Source organism: Schistocerca gregaria, chromosome 1 (genome assembly GCF_023897955.1).
Source record: "Schistocerca gregaria isolate iqSchGreg1 chromosome 1, iqSchGreg1.2, whole genome shotgun sequence".
NCBI lineage: Eukaryota > Metazoa > Arthropoda > Insecta > Orthoptera > Acrididae > Schistocerca > Schistocerca gregaria.
In genome coordinates, this window is record NC_064920.1 from 722301203 (window position 1) to 722316909 (window position 15707).

A 15707-nucleotide genomic window follows, 5' to 3' on the forward strand; every position below is an offset into this window, starting at 1 on the left:
TATAATAGCTAATCTCATTCCATTTTTTTGTTAAATTTAGCCCACACAAACACAAATAACAGAGCTATAAAGCATTTAATGACTATTAATTTTGAGGGCAGTTTCTAACAGCTGTGCCTCATTGTTAATGTGTACAGTGAAACATTCAGCAGCATAAGTTCGCCATGATGGGATCTATGGAACATTGGTGAATGGCTAGCCCCTTTAACCAAGGTAACTAAATGGAAAAGAATAGCCATAAGGCAAATTTTCTTTTACATTGAACAGTTTGTGTCAGAAGCAGCATGCTGTGAGTTAACAACCTTTTTTCCAGGTATTTGGATGACACTATTAAATTTCCTATTAGGCGTAGACTGAGAATATGGACAAGTCATAATAAGTAAAACTCAAACAATAGAAAAATCCATGATGGAATGTAACAATATTATGAAAGGAAAATTGCTACTCACCATATAGCCTTGATGGCTGAAAGCTTATTTGTGACAGTCTTTTTGTTGAGCCTACCTGCGACTCAGCATCTCTGTTGTATGGTCAGCAGCAACTTTCCTTTCATAAATAAAACTTGGGAATACATGGAGGAGGAGTCTGAAGCAGACTCTTTATGGATATGGCTTACCTTTTGGAAAGACACATTGTGTGGGGAAGACACTTCTAGCACCTGTATGGGTGAGAGAAGAAAGCGATGGCATTTAAAAATGACTGTAAAAGACTGATATTACTGTTGAATCTTTGTTGTTAGTGGTCACTAGGCTGTAGTTTACAGTATATAATATGTGGCAAGAAATCTTGTTATCTACAGTTATACTTTTCATGTAATTTTCAATTATTTTTCCAGTCTTTCCAGGCAGGTGTGGGACATTAAAGTAGCTGATGAAAGAAAACTTGATGGCAGTAGAAATAGTAGAGGTGGCAATCGGACACTGTTTGCATTCATGTCACCATGCAGCAGTGTGAAAAGTAGAAGTAATGTGGACTATTGTCCAGATGAAAGTGCCTCCGTTTGTATTGCACAGAAGTCTGGTGGAGTATGGAGTAGGGAGCTGCCCAACCTAGGAACGGATGTCCTCAACAGTAAGTATCTATTTATTTTATGATTACATAGTTATTTTTATTTTTTATGCTGATGAACAATTGAATTAGAGAGAACTACCATCTTCGCAGGATAGCACTAGTCAAATATTGTAGAATGGCTTACTCAGGTATACCAGTCTTCCATTGTATGGGTTACGTATGAGAGATCATGGTCAGATGATCGGGACTAGATTCATGGGACTTCCCAACTCTGAAGTCCTGAATGAATAGTGCGTGGTTGCTCCCAAAGTCAACTACCATTGTCAACAATATATGCGTGACTGGGGTCTCAATTGATTAGATTGGAGAGACCACAATTATCACAGTTTTGCCGCCAGTTCAGTGCTGGGTGACATATGAGCAACCAGACACATGTGTTTGCTATTTCAGAGATCTCAGAAATCAGAAATGACTCAACCATTTTAATAGATTGAATCATACACATATAATTGTTGTCTATGTCGATGTGTGCAATTGGGAGTGTACAAATGTATCAATAACATAGTCTTGCTGGTGGGATGGGGCCAAACCCAGTGTTGGTGGTGTTCTTAATGGGAAGAAATGGAGCTTTTCTGAATACTATTGTCCCTCATAGCTGAACATACAGGTAACTACTGGCAGGCTTTGTGCACCCATTTGTTCATAAACGTCACCTTGCTGGATATCATTGTTGTAAACAAACTAATACACAACATACAAATCATAAAGGAGTGAGTTGACAAAAAAAAATTTATGGCACTTTAAATCGATAGACTTCATTCTATCTATCATCACTAGAATTTCGTAATATACCTGTCTCGTGTGGAATGTACAGTATCATGATGTACCACAGTCAGCAAAGGAATCTTATACATTCATGGACAAAATTCTCTAATCCACTTGTTCATAAGGAATTTTATGTTGCTCTATGAATCATATGCGCTGATATTTATTTGCATGTTTCTCATTCTGTTTCACAGAACATTCTTTTGCAAATGGTACACTGAAGGTTATTTTGAATGGAAAGGAGAAATGTGTGAACGACAAAAATTATGAAACCGAAATAATATTTTCATGTGTAGAAAAGGTAAGTCATTTTAGAAAAGTTTGCATTTCAGCAGAAGGCCTATGTAGTTTCACATTTAAAATAACATTTTTGTTTTCAGTTGTTAATCTACTTGCAGCATCCCATCGGGTTCATATGTAAAGTCTGATGATGAGATTGAAAGGAGGACATTAGCAGAAAAAAAATAAAAGATAGAGAAGCAAGTAGTTGTCATCATCTCAGATGAAATTTGTATTATTTTAGAGGTACTATGTCAATTTCCCAGAGGCATTAGCAAAAATACCTGTGAACCAGTAGACACATGACTCCTCAACAGTCTACAAAGTAACACTACAATCCAGTTGTTGTTTTTCTTTGTTACTGTTCTCTGTCCCATTACATTACTCTGTGTCCTGCCCTGATTTTTCTCTGCTTTCCCTATTCATTCCCCATATGACACATTCTTTCCCTTGCTTATTGTGTATGATGTGGCATACTGGCTTCTGAGCCAGTCAATAGCAAGGGTCTTGCCCACTTACAACACATGGCATATGCTGCCCTCTGCTCCAACTTTTTGCTGATATAATTATTTGTAGACCTTCACACTGATCTCACTTCCTACCTTCACTCACACATATTTTTGCATTCTCTCTCTCTCTCTCTCTCTCTCTCTTTTCTGTCCTGAATCCATCCACATATATATTCTCACACCTGGTACCTAACAGTCACCCCCCTTCCCCATATTCACTCACACGCCATACTGCTGTTGTCCAGTCCATTTACACCTGCTGCCCCTCTCCCCACTCTACCTGCTGATGTGCACCCCACATGATTGTTGTTGTTTTATTTCTTTTTGTTGGCTTTGATATCATCCCGCTTTCACATTGACTGTTATTTCATATCCATCTAATTTTTTTTTACTAAATCTAGTTTCATCCTGTTCCACTATACTTCATCTAGTGTTATTTTTTATGAGTTTCAAAATATTCCTACAAATTTTTTCTTGCTTTTTATCCTCCATGGGTTCTTGCTCCTTTCATCTGTGCCAGTACAGAAGAGTTTCTCTATCCCTAGCCAGGACTCAGTCTCACATACTGTTCTTGAATTGTTCCCAGTTTGTGGACTCTCACCAAATGGCCTGGCCATCAAATTACCAGTCTCCAGCTGCAAAATTCTTCCACAATGACCTCTACTTGTTCAAGTTTTGTCAACCCATTGTCTTCACCTACCTAGTCCTTCAAAACTATACTAACTCAGGCTCGAGCCTCCTTTCACTACAGCTCCATTTGTAAAAACCTGCTCTGCACTCCCAAATGTCTGCGTCCCATCTTCCAGCACAGCATACTCCTGCCATGGACCACCATCACTGCCAACCACTCCCTTCTCTCATACTGGCCAGAACCTACCCAGCAGACTTACTACATGTGTCAGACCCACAGAAACTTCTACCCACTGCCGTACAGAACCCAGAGCCTCAATGCAGCTGCAACAGATTTATGAAGGGGCCATCCCAAAGCCTCAGTCTCACAGAAGTGTCAGTCCTTTTCAAAGGCCTTACCTTTTGCCCCATTCCTACATTTAATAGTGCTGGGCTTATTAAAGGCCTTCTCGTATTATCATGATTCTTATAACAGGTACACCTTTTTGCCACGAACTCTACCAATCAGACATGATCCAGAACCAGTATCGAAACCTGTCTCATTCAATTTACTCTTCTGTCCAACCATGATCTATCCCGCTATCCTTGTATCACCCTTGATAGCTTTCCAGAATTTCCTAAGCTCAAACTTTGCCTCACCATCATTCCCTAAATTTGTCAACATGGAAATCAACCTTAACCTTACGTCCACAGAAAGAACAACAGTCCACCTCCTAAAACTGATCCCAAACTTATAATCCTACCTTCCAACAAAGGTTCCTCCACTGTTGTTTTGAACTGCAGAGATTACATGGCTGAGAGCCTCTGTCAGCTGCCTGACAATGCACCCCTACAGAGTTTCTCTGCCCTCCTGGGGCAATACAGTACTGCCTTGGTATTTTGAGATTCCGTGTAATTCAAGCTGACTTAAGAAAATTAAAATTTAACATAAAACCAGAGTAAAAGCTTGTTTTCATATGTTGTCCACATGTATGTTCTGTGTACTTTGTCGAATGTGGTACATTTTGAATTTTCTTTCAATTTTCCATGTACAATTCAGGTAAAACTGTCCCACGTTGGGTTTTTGTTCATAATGTTAAAAAATAACCTTAGCCTCAAACTGCTAATGCATTTTATTACAGATGGACAGGTACCATTTGGCTTTGAGGAGTTCGAGTATACCCAAGTAATAATACAGTACACGTTTTACAACACTGGATGACCATTGTTGTAGGTACTTTAGTTGGTTGTGTGTAACACCTGTACTGTAGTGTGCCTACCTGTACCACATTAATTTTAAAGTGTTGTATGTATGTTAAGTGTATTGTACGTATGTAACTGTGTGTTTTTTAATGTTTTAATTCGTATATTAAAGTTAGTGGTAGGAGTAAGAGAGAATTTATGCCATTGAAGGTGAAACTGCGAGCTCTCTGAAGACTAAACAAAGGAGAAACATAAAGAAAAGGGGGAAGGAAAAAAAATCTTGCTGCTGGGCAGAAAGGCGGAGAAGTGACAGTTCGAGATTGGCTTAGAAACAGAGACAAACAAGTGTTCTATCTATTTCGTCATTTGAATGAATGGAAGTCATTGAAGAAATCTCAGTATGAAAAAATAGTGAAGCTTTGTTTGTTTAACTTACTCAACAGAACCAAAAAGAAAAGCCAATTTCATGGCCTATTCTGCAAGAAAAAGCTGTATTTTTTAGAAATGAGTTTAAGGAAGGTGAGGATGATTTTACTGGCTTGGGGTGGCTGGATAGGTGGAAGAAGCAATGCATCATAAGACAGCTTGAAATTTGCAGTGCAAAACTTCTACAGATTCTTAAACTGTTACATGATTTTGTGATAAATTAAGAAAAACTTTACAAGGAGTAATCCCACTTGTGATAAACTAACTATGATGAAACTGTGCTAAATTATAAAATGCTTCCATCTAAAACTCTAGCCTCAAAAGAAGAAAAGGCTGCCCTGGGCTACAAAAAAACGTAAAGCAAGGTTAACAGTCTTTTCTGCATTGAATCCAAATGGATGCCACAAACTGAAGCTGCTGGTAATAGGGAAATCTGCTAAGCCTGGAGCTTTAAAAAATATCACTGGTTGTGCACTGCCTGTTACATACATCCACTAAAAATCTGTTTGGATGGGCAAAAATATTTTTAAGAACTGGTTTTTCGAAGATTTTATTTCAGAGACAAAAAATACCTAAAGAAAAAAATGCTTGCCTTCCAAAGCAATCGTAATGCTTGAAACACTGGTTCACACCTATATGAGGAAGAATTACAAAGTAACAGTATTCGCGCATTGGTCTTACCCTCTATTGTGATGAGTTTAGTACAGCCTATGGACCAAGGTGCCTTTAACAATGGGAACCAGATTCTACAGAATGAAACAGATACCTGCAATACAGAGGAAGATGGCCTACCAGGGACAAAACTGATGAAAAAGCTTGCTGGGTGTGGAAATGCAAATGTGAGTGATGTCTCAGACTGGATGAACAGTGATAAACAGTTTGAAATGTGCGATCTTGCAATTGTTGACATGAAATGGACAGTGAACCTGCTGAAGACAGTCATGATGAGGAACTGCCCAAAGAAATTGTACCAGTGATCACTTACAACAAGGGTTTGGCAGCGCTAGATGTGGCATTGCCTTATGCCAAGCAGCAAGTGGAAGCTACTCGAAATGACACCATGCTTCTTAGAAGATAGCATGACATTGCTGTTTTTTTTTTTTTAACAAACAAAAAAAATCGAGATTCTGTTTTAAAGATAAGGACTGTGGACAATTTCTTTAAAGTGTGACCTATATGTTTGCAACTTTGAAATGTTTGCTCATATATGAACATATAACACAATTATGTACATAATGATTTTTATTTATTTTATTAATCATTATTGTGCTCATTAAACATTTATTCATGATTGACTTAGTGATATTATCTGAGCTTTCTGTAATTCAAAGTAGCCTCACAGCCCCAGTTAGCTTGAATTGCCGTGGCTCTGCTGTGTCTGCAGCCTGTTGTGGTAACTTACCCTCCTGTATAAAATGCTGTACCCATTTCCTCTACAGACACTTCATAGTTCCTGACCGTTTATGACCGACACTCTGGTGGTCATTGTAAATGCTACCACCCTCTACACAAACGCCATTGATGCCCATTGCATTGCTGTCTCGGCAATACCTAGCTGCTTCCAAATCAAAAAACTCTTTCCTGGCCACTACAACTACTTATTGCCTCCAAATCAAGCCTTGCTGCATCACTATATTGGCAATACCCAGCTGCCTCCAAATCAGAAAACTCTTTCCTGGCTTCTACAACTAATTATTGCCCCCAAATCAAAAAACTCTTTCCTGGTCACTACGACAAATTATATAATCAGCCACAGTTACTTCTCCTTTGAAGGCATCACATTCGGCACAGCTGTGGGCACCTGCGTGGCATCATCCTATTGCAAATTAAGTCATGAGCTTTCTGGAAGAATCCTTCCTGGCCACCCAGTATAAAAAATCCCTCACCTGGTTCAGATTCATTGATGACATCTACATGACCTGGATCCACATTCCTCCAGCACCTATGCACCTCCACTCACATTCATATTTTCTGATAACCCTCAGCACAACATGCTACCTTCCCCATTATTGACCTCCCACTTCACAGATGGCTCCATTCATTCCACCGTCCACGTAAAACATAGTAACCAACAACAATACTGACATTTCAACAGGTTCCACCCTTAGACACTAAGTGGTCCCTTTCATCTTTAATGCTGCCTAGCGACCCATAGTTGTCAGGTCTGCAGTGGCTCTGATGTATCTTCAGCCTGTTATGGAAATCTACCCTCCTATATAAAATACTCTACCCATTTCCTCCACAGACACTCCATAGCTCCTGAGCCTTTATGACTGCCACTCTGGTGGTCACTGTTCCCCACCCTTGACTCTTCAAATATGCAGATTCTCACTGAGGCTTTTAGAGAGCAAAACTACCCTCCTCACCAGATCTCCCAAGCGTTTTCTCCCCGTCAGTTACCATCTCCCACTTGCTTAAATGTAAACAAAAACCTCTAACTTGTGTTTCATTCTTATGTGCATGCACAAAATAAAATTGAAATTTCAAAACTGTATGATTATATAAGATGTTAAATTGCATTATAGCTGATTTATGAAGTAACAATATCTTGAACTACCACTCGAACTGTTGAAGAATGGAAAGGAAAAACGAACTGTTGAAGAATGGGAAGAAAGAAGTTGCACCTATAATTGCATATGCCACTTGGCGGAGCAGTTGCTGTTAAAGCTCTTAACGTAAACCAACTTCCTTTCAAATTCACCTTTCTTGTGCCTTCTGTTTCTGGCCTCTGCATATTTTATTTAATTTTTCATAAGCCAGTTTCCTTTTCTATTTCCATTTTTCTTCATCAGTGGTAATTGCAATGCTCTTCTATGATAATCCTAGGCCATTTATCAATCAGCAGTTAATAAGGTGAAACTTCAATTGTTGAGTGTTACAGCTCATATATATAGCCTCAAAAGCTATTATATCCATTTGTCACAAACTGTTTTTCAGTGCAATATACTTACATAATTGTCCTACTTCTCTCATTTCTTCTGATTTCTTCAAAGAGTTCCTGGAATTGTACCGTTTCTTTGGGATTATTGAAATAACTTTTTCATCTCCTTTTCCAATTTCTAACATGCTTTGTTTCCAGGCACTTGTATCTTGAAATTCCAATAAAGGTCTAACAAGATATGCGAATTTTGTTATTTTTTATGTTCTCCCTTGTTAAGTACACATCATGTCTTCCTTAAAGCTCATCACTACCATATTGTTACACGAAGAATCTGTCCTAGTTTCAGATATCATTATAGTTTTGGTACCACTGTTGCACTAATTTTGTATTTTACAGGTACTACTTCTGTCTCAACATTTATGACCACCTACTGTCTTTGTTAATTTGCTGTTCTTTCCTACACTTCGTAGAACACTTAAAGACTTCTACTAGCAAATCTAGTATAAATGTACCTCAAACTGATGCCCATTTCAGTAATCGTTAATGTATGCCTTGTTTTTGCCATTACATTTTTAAATGGTTGTTAATTTCCTGTAATCTCCATTTTCTTTTCTTCCGCTATAGTACTCTATATACTGACTGTTCCCTCAAATTCTCTTTGTAGTACTCGTTGGTCATCCTTCCATTTGAGTTGGTGGTTGAACCACAAACAAACTTGCACTTAGTTTTTCTCTTCCATCATTCCCCTTTGCTTATTTCTGCAGTTTGTGTCATTATCTGCATTTTGTGGTGAATTGCATTGAATCAATCATAAGACTGGTGATTGAAAAAAAATTACATTTTTTAAAATTTTATTCTTAGTCAAATTGATATCCCCCTGAAGATTGGTGACCAGCTCTTTCCCAGCCACCTCTTTCTCTCCTGGGTGGATTCGAATACAGATACCTGTTATCATTTTTTTTATTTAATAAATTTGCAGCCAAATAGCCATATACAGTTATTTTGCTTAACATTTTACATTTACATTATACATTTTTGAATATTCATTTATCGATTTCACTCTTTTTACTGCACAGTTCTATGTGATATCGTTCACAGGCTTCGTTACACAGTTCACATACACATGTTGTGGTTGGGTCGTGATAAGTTTTGTTTTTGCAGATTAGATGATGAATAGAAAGTCTAGTTACGACATGTTGCTGTTCGAAGTTTGGTGTTGTCCATGAGCAGTTCATCATTGCTTCGGTGCCATAGAGCTCCAGCTATATTTTTTCTCGTTTGTCCTCCATGATCTTCAGTTGCTTTCTGGAAGCCCTGGTGTGTGGCATCATATATCGAAGTCTGATGTCTTCAATTAGGAATGTCTTTCTCACTAGCAGGTACACTAGTCAAGATCTTGTTGTCTTTGAGAGACCTAGTGCTCTTTTTAGATAGGTCGATTTTACCTTTTCTGGTGTTTCTAGATTTTTTTCTGTCAGGTGGTCCCATATAACCTCCATCCCATAGGCCAGGATTGACAAGATTTTTTGTGTTGAATAATTTCATGGCTGAGTAGGCGAATGTTTTTGATGTCCTGTATTGCTATTGCTTGGGCTGCACATTCTGTCGTATGTTTTGTGAAGCATTTGGTTGTTAGTTGCAATGTCACTCCTAGGTATTTAAAGTATGATGAGATTTTTATTTTTTGACCTCTGATGCTGATTTCCGCATTCTTGGGTGTTTTGCCTCCTTTTCTGAAAATAACCATTTCTGTCTTTGTTATGTTTATGTGTTGTTTGTGTTCACTGCACCATTTGTCTATTTTCTCAATGATTCTCTGCAGCTTCTGTGTATCTGTTGAACCTATGGCTATGTCTTCAGCGTATGCATATACATATACATCTTCTTCATTTTCTCCAGTTCGGAGTACTTCTTCAGTGGCAAGAATGTACAGCAAAGGGCTCATTGGGTCAGCCTGTAAGACACCGTTCGATTTCAGAATGGAGTTCGAAAAAGAGAGGTTGTCTGATATTGTGATCAAGTTATATTCGAAGATTGACTTTATTATTCTTGCCCATACGCTATCTTCTCCTATTGTGTTTTCCAGTTTACGGACTATGAGATCTCTTTCCAGTAGGTCAAAGAAAGGCTTTGGTGAAGTCTATGAACACTGTGTAGAACATTTGTTTCTTATGTAGCGCTTCGTCGATGGTGTTTAGAAGAAGCCTGACTGCCGTAAGTGTTGATCTTCCAGATCTGAAACCCATTTGCCGTTCTGGGAGATGACTGTCCACAGAGGCTTGGATTTATTGTGTAATTATCTTTGAAAACATCTTGAATTGAGTATTTTCCTTTCCCTGATACCTCGTACCTCTGGCATTTTCTCCTTTTGCCTTCCCTTTGCTGCAGGTTTGCTCCTTTCCATCAGTCATTTGCACATCACACACTAGTGTATGTAACTGCTCCAAAGCCTGCAATATGCCATCCAGATTCTCTTCTGAAACACCTTCTCCTGCACACTCATCGGTAATGTAACCAGGACTAAGTCAAGCAGATCTTAACTAGAAATGGTTATTAAGATACAGATTTTTCTACCAGCAACTGCAGAGCTCTTTTCTGACATAATGCTGTTTCTTACATTTTTAGAATACTCTGTGACTGATATTAGTTCAAGAACACTTCTACAAAATCATCATACTCCTGGCCAGAACTTCCTGCCTGAACGCCCCATGAAGAAGCATCTCTTTCCCAACCTACTTATCACACAGCCAAACTTCCGTGTATCATGTTCAGGAGTAATGCCCTCAAACTGCTTGAGGAAAGCCACTGTGTACAGTTTGCCTGTGACTGAAAAATGCTGGAATTCACAGTTTTAAATTTTAACCTTCATTGAAGCTTCCGTCCCAGCATATTATTTTTCTGGCTCAGCAGCCTTCTGTCTTTGGAGTTCAACCGACTCTTAAGGGATTCTATCTGTTAAGCAGTAAGGTTAGTGTTCTTATTGCATTGTTCACTAATCTTATGTTGGATAACATCAATTTTTTTCCCACACTTCATGTGAGGTTTCATTTTAGCATTCCGTTGTCTTGCTAGCTACCTACTGCTCATCTACAAATTTGTGTATTCAATTTGCCAACATTTTCTTGTAGTTTCTGATTTATCTCAGTTCACTATCTTTTGTTGTGCATGTTTCTAAGGTTTCCATAATGTTTACCACCCCACAGTACATTTCTTCTTTACATCCAATGCAGAACTATATTTGCAAAAAGTATTTTCACTCATATTTTCTGTGGGATGCCCTGCTTACATTTCTTTTTGTTAATTATCATGCTCTGATTCTTCCATGTAATTTCTGTTAGGCTCCTAAACCCTTTTTAAATTCAGAATGAAACTCTTATCTTGACCAGAAAATTCAGGGTGTACATAAAGACCAGGAGCACTTTCAATTATTCTTTGTACAGGAACTAAACATTGTACAGATGTCATACATATTGCATTTTGAAAAGAAACTCTCAAAGTAGTTTGTTGTCTCTCTCTCCCCCCCCCCCCCCTCCCCCCAAATATTTGATATGCGAACCATGAGTGAGCCAGCAGACGTCAATATGGTAATCGAATTCTTGCCATACCTGTCCCAGCATGGCATCTTCGACTGTGGCAGTTACTTCTCGTATTCCCTCCCAGAGCTCTGCTACATCACTTGGTGGAGGCAGTACATCCACCAGATTTTTAATGTATCGTTGTGATTGGGGAGGTCATTTCATGAAACAGTTGTCCCCTTCTGTAGCTCTGCATCTGAACTTGTCATATTTGCGACTAGTGCTGACTATCGGCAAATTACCAAACTACGCTGTGTAGGTGTACATGAAAAAAAACTTTCAGGGTTTCTCTTCAAAATGACATATGTATGATATCTGTGCAATGTTTCTTTCTTGTGCAATAAATAATTGAAAGTGTTCCTGGACTTTATGTACACCCTGTATTTATTTCATTACTTCCTTATGAAATGCATAAGGAAGATCATCGCTTTAGTCTGCCACACTCACTCACTCACTCACTCACTCACTATGTATGTATGTGCCCTCTTAGACTGTGCACTACTATTGTTGCTGACAGCACTCTAACCCTTTTGCCCTTCATGATTAGTGTGTGTCTGGCATGTAACTGCGTTTGCAGCATCTCCTTTCTTCATATCTGGCCGAAAGCTTGCTTCCAGTTGTCTTTCTTCTACATTATGTGGCTTACACACCACAATAGTTCTTGCATCACTTTCTGTACTCACAAACCATTTATGCTCTCCTACCTTGCAGTGTTAATTCTTCATTATTTAAATTATTTAATGCTGCCTGCAGCTTTCATTTTTTCCTTTATTATATGTGTAATTTTACAACTTCGGTCTTAACACCATTATCAATAATCTAACAGAATAAGATCTTTTGGAGTCACATGCCCACATTAAACATGCTGTGGCCATAACATGTATGTTGAAGGCAATGGGGACTGAAATATGTATGTAGTTTTAAAAGTTGTGACATGCACCAGTACTAATGGAGCAAGTTTCCAGCTGTATGTCAATTATGGCACCTGTACTGATAGGTAGAATAACAGTGGACGTGACTTAAATATACACTTATGCAGAGACTTGTATGGCGAATTTTTTGTAAAGTAAGTTATATTTTTTATACCATATCTGAAGATCTGACTTGGCTTCATGTTTAATTCTTAATTGACTGCTAATACACTAAGTTAATGATACTTCCATTTTATAGATACTTGTTAAACAGTCTATTACCAAAATTGTACAATTCTACACTCAATAAAGAAAAAATGACAACTGTAGATGGCACTAAATCATATAAATAGTTCATTGCAGTTGCAGATCTGTCTCAAATGAAGATAACCGTTATTGCTCATATTGCACCAGATTCATAGGGAAACAAGCTTTTTCTATTATTACCAGTACACAGTATATTAAATGCTCACAGTTGTCTTTCAGCAGTCTTGTTATGTTGCACAGCAGATTTCAACAGAAATGCCAATTTCTAGTTTTCACTGTTTAAGTCCATAAGTAATGGTACGGTGCAAACAATGGGTCCCAGTTGTGAGCCCAAATTTACTTCACCGTTTTACCCTTGAGATGCCCTCACACTACTAGTGTAGTAGATTTGTTGTGCAGAGAGCTACAGTTAGGAAAAAATACTTACTTTTTCTAAATCCCAAGTTGGTGTTGGAGTTTGTGACATACTGCGCAGTTTGTTGCACTTTGTTCGTGGGAGAGATAATATTAATTGGCTGCAAATAATATTCTTTTTGTGTGAAGTTGACTATTTGACTGGTGGGATATGGTGCAATTATCTTGAGTAATTAAAAGAGCTAATATATTAACAAAAAATTATCAGTTCTTGAAGTAGAATTGGATAAGTAAAAAATCTATTCACCAAGGGGCAGCAAGAGAAAACACACATGGAAGATAAGGAAAAGTGCTAGGTTTCCTGCTTCTTGCAGAAAGGGTGAAGGAGAAGGAAGAGGAATGAAGAAAAAGGACTGGTGATGCTTAGGGAATGGAAAGAGTTACAGAAAAGTCATCAAGAACCCTGGCCAGGGAAGACTGTTGGACAGGTTTCTGGGGTTTCAGGATCAGATATGTACAACAGGGGGCTATAAATATTTAAGTTAGTCATCTCTAAGAAACGAAAACACTGATGTATTCAATTGTCATGCTAAGCCACAGCACACCTTCCTGTTATGGGAGTTACATCAAATAAAATGGGGAGAGTTCTGTGCAGCCAAGGTAGTCAATCCATTTTCTGACACCCAATTAAGTTAGAGAGATGCTGCACTGAGTATAAGACAGTTTTGATCTCAAGTGTTCATGGAATATACAAAATTACTTGTGAAGCAGTTGCAATTACATTGGATACTCTATACACAAATTTTTAAGATGCCGCACAGAGCAGAAACTTCACACTAAATATCAAGATTTTGACAGGTCTGCCATTACAAAACACAGCCCAACAAATAAACATATAATTGAGTTTGATGAAATGAAAATCTTATCCCATGCATCCACTTTCAGGAATTCTGCCATCATGATCTATTCGTATGACAATTAACTCCTAATGATGGTAATGCGTTAATACGAAAGTTAACTCCTAATGATGGTGACGTAGGAAAGCATTGAATGCTTGATTATATGAAAAAATCTGACATGACAAGTAAACTAAGAAACATTTACCCATTGATACTATGTTCATTTCCTGAATGTGATAGCTCATTTCTTGGCCTGATATTTAAGGAAACACTGTCACTAACTTTATCATGTAAAACACAGTCTGTTGCATTTCCACTAACACCTTGTTTTTGTTTATGAAATAATTTTTTCATATCATATCAGTATAAGCAGGATAACATTGATACTCAAGTAGGAAATTGTAATTTACAGCATTGCTCAATACATTCCCTTTTGCTGGATTTAAGATTCCACTGCATAACACATAATATAAATGAAATGCCATACAGACAGTAACTCAATAAGACATATAAAAAATTGTTTAGCCTGAGTGTTGGTTGGTAGTAGTACAGAATTTAGATGCAATCATCGTCTAGTGAAGGGAAATATGAAATTCTTGTCTGAAGCATTTAGACCCTTTTACTTTTTGGTGACATAGTTTGTTCTTACTGCTGAACATTTGCAAGTGGGCATGCATATAGAGATCGGCAGAGGGGGAGGGGGAATTGTACTATAACAGATGACCCATCTTCTCTCCCTCCATGCTCTGTATTAATTTTAAATTAACATGTTTGTTCCAGTATGGTGGTCCACTCATGGCCCGGTTGAACGATTGTAGGTTTACTGTAATCTGGCCTACAAAAATAGCTTGCCCTTTACAGGGTCCAGATGCAGTGCTAGTTGAACGATGTCTGCTACAGACCGAAGGGGAGAGCTCTGGAGTTGTTGATCTACGTCCACTCCGTCATCCTCAGTATTATTCTGTCCATTCACCTGATGGTGGATTATTTTACCTGAATATATGTGCAACATTAAAGAATTCAACTTGTGATGGCTCAACAGCTTGTAAACGCACCAATAATGGAACTGTTGTCATTATTGGAAGTATCAGAGGCACTAATGTCAAAATTTCGGATGATGGCCCACTGCTGATATATAAAGCAAAAGGTATGCTCTGTTATGATCTTCATTATCAGATTTATTAATATTCAGCTGATAATTTAGCAGAGAACTTGACTGTTGTAGTTGATATTACAGCAGTATGTTTGTTAAGCCTTGCCATAAATTAAGTTACTCGATTCATTGTAGAAGCAATGAATATGTGGACTAGATATTTTAAAGAGTCATTGTTCATATGCCACTTGGTTTTGTTCATTCAATGCAACTGCACTTGATAAGTGAGAAAGGTATTATTACTATTTTTATTGTATTTAAATTACTTTTAGAGACAAAAATGTCACATCAGTACTAATAAAAACATTAGTTTTTCTAATTTAAGCATTTAGCTTCAGAATATGATTAACTTACACTAACGTAATTTAAGTTTTACCTTTGAAAGATTGAAAAGATAAAGAAGAGAAGAGTAGAGAAATGTAAAAGTGTTGTACGTAAAAGTAAATAATTCACAATAATTATAGTACTAGGATAGAATACAGTTACAATTAAGAAGAAAGAAGTATTGGTATGGTTCAAGGAGGGAGAATAGAAGAAAGGTATTAATTTCAAGAGGGTTGAGCTTTGTGCAAAGTTAGCTGTGGTTTAAGCCTTTTAAGGCATGGAGAAGTGCTGCCTGGCAAGGAGGCTATGTATATTTGTGTCTAAAATTCAACCAGTTGGTCTCTACACACTTGATTCTCTTCTTAATGCTATAGTAGGCAATTATTTGTTGAATATATGATCCTGTACAATGCTGTACAGCATCAATTTCCTTTTGAACTTGTAAGGAATGGTTAGTAATAATGCAGAGAGAGAGAGAGTA

General features: G+C 37.8%; 1 protein-coding gene across 3 annotated transcripts in view; it reads left to right on the forward strand.

Moving 5' to 3' along the window:
* The window catches only part of LOC126266771 (cation-independent mannose-6-phosphate receptor), a 599618-nt gene that overhangs the window by 13889 nt on the left and 570022 nt on the right, over positions 1–15707 (forward strand). For all 3 annotated transcript variants that reach the window (XR_007548921.1, XM_049971299.1, XM_049971307.1), the window contains exons 2-4: positions 836–1071; positions 2031–2137; positions 14530–14896. Coding sequence is in view for 2 of the 3 variants with exons in the window: in XM_049971299.1 (XP_049827256.1) it covers positions 836–1071; positions 2031–2137; positions 14530–14896 (710 nt within the window). In the remaining variant the exon portion in view is untranslated. The remainder of the gene's footprint in view (positions 1–835; positions 1072–2030; positions 2138–14529; positions 14897–15707) is intronic.